The 6,869-nt window shown below is 50.7% G+C and overlaps 1 protein-coding gene across 1 annotated transcript; it reads left to right on the forward strand.

The window, feature by feature from the left end:
- The first annotated feature begins 307 nt into the window (after positions 1-307).
- Positions 308-5,991, forward strand: LOC126520528 (acetylcholinesterase-1-like). The gene is made up of 3 exons (XM_072285158.1): positions 308-471; positions 1,814-3,334; positions 5,697-5,991. The coding sequence occupies exons 1-3, from the start codon at positions 308-310 to the stop codon at positions 5,989-5,991; spliced, it is 1,980 nt and encodes a 659-aa protein (XP_072141259.1).
- Positions 5,992-6,869: the final 878 nt, after the last annotated feature.

The raw sequence follows: 6,869 nt of genomic DNA on the forward strand, positions 1-6,869 counted from the left end.
GGCAATCCGGCGGCAGCTGCCGCAAAAATCGGTCCGGGAGCGATCGGCGCGGAAGGGGCTGTTCCGGCGGATCTCGCCGCCGCCGAACTGGGTTCCGCCGAATTGGGCGACGCTCCAGACGCCGAATGCCTCAGGTGAACGCGCCATGACTGTAGCTGACGGCGGAACTCATGCCACGACGTCAGTTGCTCCTCACGGTTTTAGAACCACATACGCGAGCCGTCCTCCTAGCAAACAGAGACATTGTACTCGGCCATACAATTTTCGACGTCTTCGAATACGTCGTCATGGAACGACTTTGGAACCCATGGGTTCTGAATTGTCTACCGGGTCGGTCATCGCGCTGTCCATACCAGTTGAGGTGGTTAGAATCGCTGTGTTGTCTTCTGGAAGCAGTCCCCTGACCAGCGGCTGGCCCAATGGACGGGTCTCTCTATTGGCACTGGGCTGGTGGTTCCCCTCCCAGAAGAAGTATGCGGCATGAGTGAGAAATACCCAGCACCTCCACCAGTTTGTCACGTGTCTCCAAAGAGGACTGGAGGCGTTTAATGGGGACAGCTGGCTTTCTGAAAAACAACGGCGGTGGGACCAAGCTATCGAGCGGGCGGGGTTAGTACGCGCACTTCTTCCGTCTTGGCCTTCCCTCCCTCTTCTTCTGCACTGTCCTCACTACTGCAGGTGGCAATATGTAACGTATGTAACATATATGATGGTAGGAACACATGTCTACATATGGAGCGCATCCTACCCCGCGTTAGTTACAGCCGCACGAATAGACCTCCGGTGGAAGTAGCCGGAGCGGTGGAGTAGCCGGAGACTTTCTAGCTACTTTCCTTGAACACATCCTTATGCATTAAAGCTTGCCTATTGCTCTCCTCAAGGTACGCCACCGTGGCTGAAGCCCGTTTGTCTCCGAAATCCGTTGCGTGTTCTTTCTTGTGGGGCGCCGACTTCTCATGTCGGCTTGATCTTCACTTCAACCGCTTCTCTGAGGGCGCGGGAAACGCTTGATTTTTTAAAAGGTACAAATCTACCTAGATCTTAGCGCACTGGTCCGGAGGCTTTCTGCCAACTATTGCAGAGAGTTGCAGTAGTGTTGCACCTGACCCACTACTGTGTTTGTTAATTTGTTTATTTATTTTGTTCAAATATTCTCAAGTCTGTGAGACATTAGAGAGAGCAGGGTTTGGGTGAGGGCTAGTTGGTATTATATTGCAAGGATGTTGACTTACAGAGCGTACATAGACAAAGGGACCGAAAGAACGACGCAGACAAGCGCTGACTTCTAAATGAACTTTTATGTCAAATAACAAGCATATATAACCAACTTGTTTTCGAGGCGGCGTTTTTTCTCTTGGTGTCTTGGCTATATATGCTTGTTATTCCAAATAAAACTTCAGTTGGAAGTTAGCGCTTGTCGTCGTCGTTGTTTGGGTCCCTTTGCCTATGTACGCCCTGCAAGTCTCAATATTACAGCTGCTGTCTGCGGTCATAGAATGTGATGTGTTGAAGCTTCCTGAGCGCGCTGCCGCTATGCTTGCTAATTTAGTTAGTAAGCGATTGTTGCCAAGTTTATACGACCGATAAAGCTACTATCCTTACTTCGTATAGCAGTCTATTAATTTGCTATCGCAATCGATGCTTCGGCTCTAAGGCCAAACTGCGACTTTATTTGTTTTGTTTACTTTTACATGTAAAACTGCTTCAGAAAGCATTAGGACGCATCTTTAGCATTAATACTGCGCATTGATAGTGTCCTCGCCATTTTTATATAGTTCGCTACCATTCGGCTGATTTAATTTTGTTGTTTCAGGGTAGTAGCTGCCTTGCTGAGCGGCTGCCTCATCACTGCCTTGGCGGTCTTTGTGCTCCTACCAGTCGTTTCAAGATCTGGCACTAAAGCACCAAGAGGCTGCCTCATCGCGAGGACGCCGAACGGTTACGCCAAGGGAAGCCTACTTCAGTTCAAGATCAACGGCACATCGTACAACTCCGTCGCCTTCTACGGCATCCCGTTCGGCGCCTCGACGACCGGAGACGGGCGGTTCGCTGAGCCCCGATGCGCCCAGCCCTGGCACGACCTGTTCAACGCCACGTACAAACGACCCCCCTGCGCCCAGTCGGACACGCATTATGGTCGCACTTACGTCATCGACGCCTCGAACACCACCGAAGACTGCCTGCACATCAACGTCTGGGTGCCCGGCAAATGCGTGACCGACCTGTTGGGCGGCGAAAACCACCGCGCCGTCGTCTTCTGGCTCTTCGGTGGCTCCTTCGTGGGCGGAGGCAACAGCTTCGACTTCTACGACGGCCGCTTCGTGGCAGGCTTGGGAGACGTGCTCGTCGTCACGCCTAACTACCGGGTGACGTCCTTCGGCTTCCTCAACTCGGGAACGGGCCGTGAAGTTGCGGGCAACATGGGGCTGTACGACCAGCTTCTGGCGCTCCGCTGGCTTCGGGAAAACGTCCACTGGTTCGGCGGCGACCGCGACCGCATACTAATCGCCGGACAGAGCGCCGGCGCCATCGCGTCCTCCATGTTGATGGCGAGCCCGATAATGTCGCAGTACGGCCCGTACCGCAGGGCGTTTCTCATGAGCGGCTCGGCGTACGTTCCGCTGCCCCGGAACGAGGGACCCGACGCGCGATGGAGCTTCTCGCGCCTGGCCTCCAACGCCGGCTGCCAGTCGGCGCGCGTCGCCGACGCTGTGCACTGCCTCCGAAACCGGAGCGCGCCGGATATCTTGAAGGCCACCAAGAATATTTCTCTGTTTTTCATGCCATCCTTCGAGGCGCCCCTATTTCCTGGCAAGATGGACTCTCTCGAGCGGCGGTTCGTAGCGGCCCGAGCGCGGGACACACTGATCTCCAACGTGGCGATGGAAGGGGAGGCCTTCTTTCAAATGCTCATGCCAGACATAGCAGGTACGCAAAAAAAGATCACGGCGCAAGTGCTGAAACAAACTTTTCCTTATTTGTTCGGCGACGCGTCGGACTCTGTGATGGAGTTGCTCATTCCTTTCTTGAAGACCGTGTACGACCTTGAAGCCCCCAACCACCGCGGTTGGATACAGGTTATCGGTGACACCATGTTCCGTTGTCCCGTTGCTTCCTTCGGGAAAAGTTTGGCCACCCTGGGAAAGAATGTGTACTACTTGCAGTACACGCCCAGACCTTCTTTTTCCCCGTTTTCCGGAGAAAATGCGACGCACGGAGACGATGTGCCAATGCTGTTTGGGCTCCCGTACACCTACCCGCACTTGGCTACTGACGAAGACAGGGCGATGTCCTACCGCATGATCACGATGGTGTCCAGCTTCGCAAAAGACGGGTGAGTGGTTTGGGAACTTGCTGCAAAATAATCTGGGGTTCCTTTACCAACTGGTTCGTTGGGTTTAACGTCCGCAACCCACACGTCGCAGGAGGAAGGTTCGGGGTCAGTGCTTTGAGGTCTTTAACGTCCATCCAAAGCTCGACACACTCATGTCTTTGCATTCCGCTTGGCTCGCGTTGGAATACGGCCGTCATAGCCGGAAATTAAGCAAGGGACCTCCTGTTCTGAGGCACAGCCATAACCATTCGGTGCCCGCGTTGTGCGTACACGTGCGGCCCGACACGCGATGTTCAGACTTCATTAAGGTTTCGATCGTTAATGTTTGCTGACTTGCTTGTAATATCAGCGTACCAGAGTTTTAGGAAAGTACTCCGCACGTTCCGTTCCGCAGTTGAACAGTGGCCACTGTTCGTGGCTGTGCGCCTAACAGTGGCTGTTCATGGCTACTGTGGCTGTGCGCACGAGGTCGCGGGTTGGAGTCTCGGCTTTCAATTCTGAGCAAGGCTGGCCCACTATGCGAAATATTGAACCATAAGGAACGCGCTTACATTTCTGGCGGTTCCCTTTTGTAACACGAGGATCTGGTCCTCAGTGCATACATATTGTTACACCCACGAAAGATCTTTATTCAGAGGCCAGGTATAGATAGTCACGACGGTCTCAATCAGGCGAGTGCTTATTGAGCTTCAGGTAGCCAGCACAACGTCGTTGTCTTCTGTCTTGGATGCGCCACATCAAACGCACATGGGTTTAACAACAAATATATATATATATATAGATATATATATATATATATATATATATATATATATACACACACACACACAACGGGAAAGTCTCAGCTGAAACCGATTCAGCGCAAATCACCGAGTTCATCAGCGTCTCTCTCTTTCACTCTGAAAATTGGCAGAACGGGTAGTCTACAATACAATATGCACATTCATATACAGTGAGCGCTAGGCCTAGGTGCGCGTGTTGGAACCCCTGACTGCCGAAATTTGTCCCAAGCCATCCGCCACGGCATTTCCCGCAACCCGGGCGTTGAAAGTCAATTTCTAAGGACTTGTATATGAAATCTACAGAGCATATCTGTGTTGCTTACTTCATTATGTCCGGGAAAACTGAGCCCCTTGGTTGGACGACGCCTGCTTACACGTTACGTTCATTTCTGGTCGCTCTTTCTTGAACCATCCTGGGAGCTCCTCCGCCACTGTTCTCAAAGACCAAAACTAATCCTTACACATTCTCACCCACTTATTCGAATGAAATTCCTAGCACGCTCCAACCCGGTTTGCAGCGATCTGGAGCCTTGTCCACATGGGAGCGAGGAAAACCGCGCCTAAGCCGAACCTTCTAGCCGCTTCTAGTGCAATCTGCATAGTCGCGTGATCGAGTTTCGGGCGGATCTCGGTGATCTCGTTCGCACTCCCAGGTTTCGAGTGGGAGAGCGGCGCCCTGACGGGACCAGCCGAATGGGAACCGCACTGCGAGAGTTCTCTATAGCTCTAGAAAGCGGCCTTACAAATGTGCCATTAATATTCTTGCCCCGGGGGGTAAAAGGGACATAGACTCTTCCGAATAAAATCAAGATTTCGTTGGATGTGCCCTTCTTCAAAGGAAAGCGCCAAGGAGGGTTTTCCCTTATTCAGCCACTGTTTTTAACGAAGACAATTGGTTTCCTTTGGGGATTTCCACAGGAAAATACAAAATTAGGCGCCATAATAGACAGCCAACGGGAAGAAACAAACACGACAGAGCGCTAACTTCATACACAAAGAAATATATCGGAAGCGATACAGGGTTCCTTGATCTTTAGCACGCCTGTTTAACCCTTCATGTAATGGCCGACGTATCATTCTTCCTACGTTGAGTTTGATGCTTCAAGATTTCGATTTAGGCGTCCGAACCTAACGCATAGCCTACAGTAGCGTTTTTGATAACGTGGACTGAGTTTCGATTAGTAGATAGTTAACGAAGCAGTTAATTGCTATTCTAAGCATATAGGCTTTTACTGGAACATTTCATTGCTTCCTTGCACAAATGGTGTCTCCTTAGCCAGAATAAAGGTTAAGTACTTGTTCAATGTTTCCTTGACGTGTAACGGCGTTCCGGCATTAGAGTGTCGAAAAATATGTTCGTGCAATCAAGGCAGCGCATTCGTTACGTCAACTCGGCAAAATGTTCACGCCTTGGGATGAGTGAGTGCAGGTTTACAGTTCGCGCTCGGTCTAACTTCTCTCTCGTGCGTTACCTTTTATTGCGAGTAATTTTGTATCGGTGCATTGTTGATCACACTGGCTTCTATAGGGTCCCTTTTATTTAGGCCGACGATGGTAACGGCGGTGATTGTGGCCCGCAGGTCTCTCCCAAGCCTGGAGGACGGGAGTCCCTGGCCGCTCTTCTCGAAGGCTTCCAACTACTCGTTCGTCGACCTCGCACACTCCGGGTTCACGCTTGGCGGCACCACTCCCGAGTGTCCCTTGCTAGAGATCATGAGGATGATCTTGAACCCGGACAAGTCGGACCGGCGAGCTATCGACAGTGCTTGGACGCCCGAAGTCGTCAGCTTGGCACTGGACATGCTTGCCGCGATACCGGCGCGAGCTCTTGAGATCGCCGCCACCACTCATGCCCGTGCTTACAAAGGCCAATGAATATGCCATACGCTCGAACCCTCCAGTGTTCACTGCGCCTTTCGGGGTGTTAAAAAGGTATCAGCTTGCAACATGTTGTGCGTCGTTGATGAATTGCCCATCTGAGGGGCGTTTGTTTTCATTACAGTGGTTTCACCAAGATAAATCGCAAAGAATAAGGGCAACACTGGACTTTAGTCTACCAAGGGAGCAGGCTGGTTTCAGGAAGGGACACTTTACAATGGATCACGTCCATGTCATCGATCAGGTAATCGCGAAATCTATAGAGTACAATCAGCCTCTCTATATAGCTTTCACGAATTAAGAAAAGGCGTTTGATTCAGTAGAGATAGTAGCAGTCATAGAGGCATTACGTAATGATGGAGTACAGGACGCTTACGCGAATATCTTGGAAAATATCTACAGATTCCAAAGCTACCTTAATTTTCCACAAGTAGGAAGACACGTATAAACGCGTCCGACACGGAGACACAGTCTCTCCAATGCTATTCACGGCGTGTTTGGAAGAAGTATTCATGTTATTAAACTGAGAAAACTTAGGAGTGAGGATTAACGGCGAATATCTCAGCAACCTTCCATTTGCAGATGACATATTGCGCTGTTCGGCAACACAGGGGACGAGTTACAACAAATGAGTGAAGACCTTAACAGAGAGAGAGTAAGAGTGTGGTTGATTAATATGCAGAAGACGTAGGTAATGATAAATAGCCGGGCAAGGGAACAATAGTTCAATATGGCCAGCCAGCCTCTAAAGTCTGTGAAGGAGTACGTTTACCTAGATCAATTACTCGCAGGGCACCCTGATCATGAGAGGGAAGTTCGCAGAATAATAAAAATGGGTTGAAGTGCATACGGCAGACATTGTAAGCTCCTTACTG

This window comes from Dermacentor andersoni, chromosome 11 (genome assembly GCF_023375885.2).
Source record: "Dermacentor andersoni chromosome 11, qqDerAnde1_hic_scaffold, whole genome shotgun sequence".
Classification (NCBI taxonomy): domain Eukaryota; kingdom Metazoa; phylum Arthropoda; class Arachnida; order Ixodida; family Ixodidae; genus Dermacentor; species Dermacentor andersoni.

Coding starts and splice junctions, on each gene's coding strand:
- LOC126520528 (XM_072285158.1), top strand. CDS start 308: ATGGGTTCTGAATTGTCTACCGGGTCGGTCATCGCGCTGTCCATACCA. Junction 472..1,813: donor TGGTTCCCCTCCCAGAAGAA/GTATGCGGCATG, acceptor TTGTTGTTTCAG/GGTAGTAGCTGCCTTGCTGA. Junction 3,335..5,696: donor TCCAGCTTCGCAAAAGACGG/GTGAGTGGTTTG, acceptor TGTGGCCCGCAG/GTCTCTCCCAAGCCTGGAGG.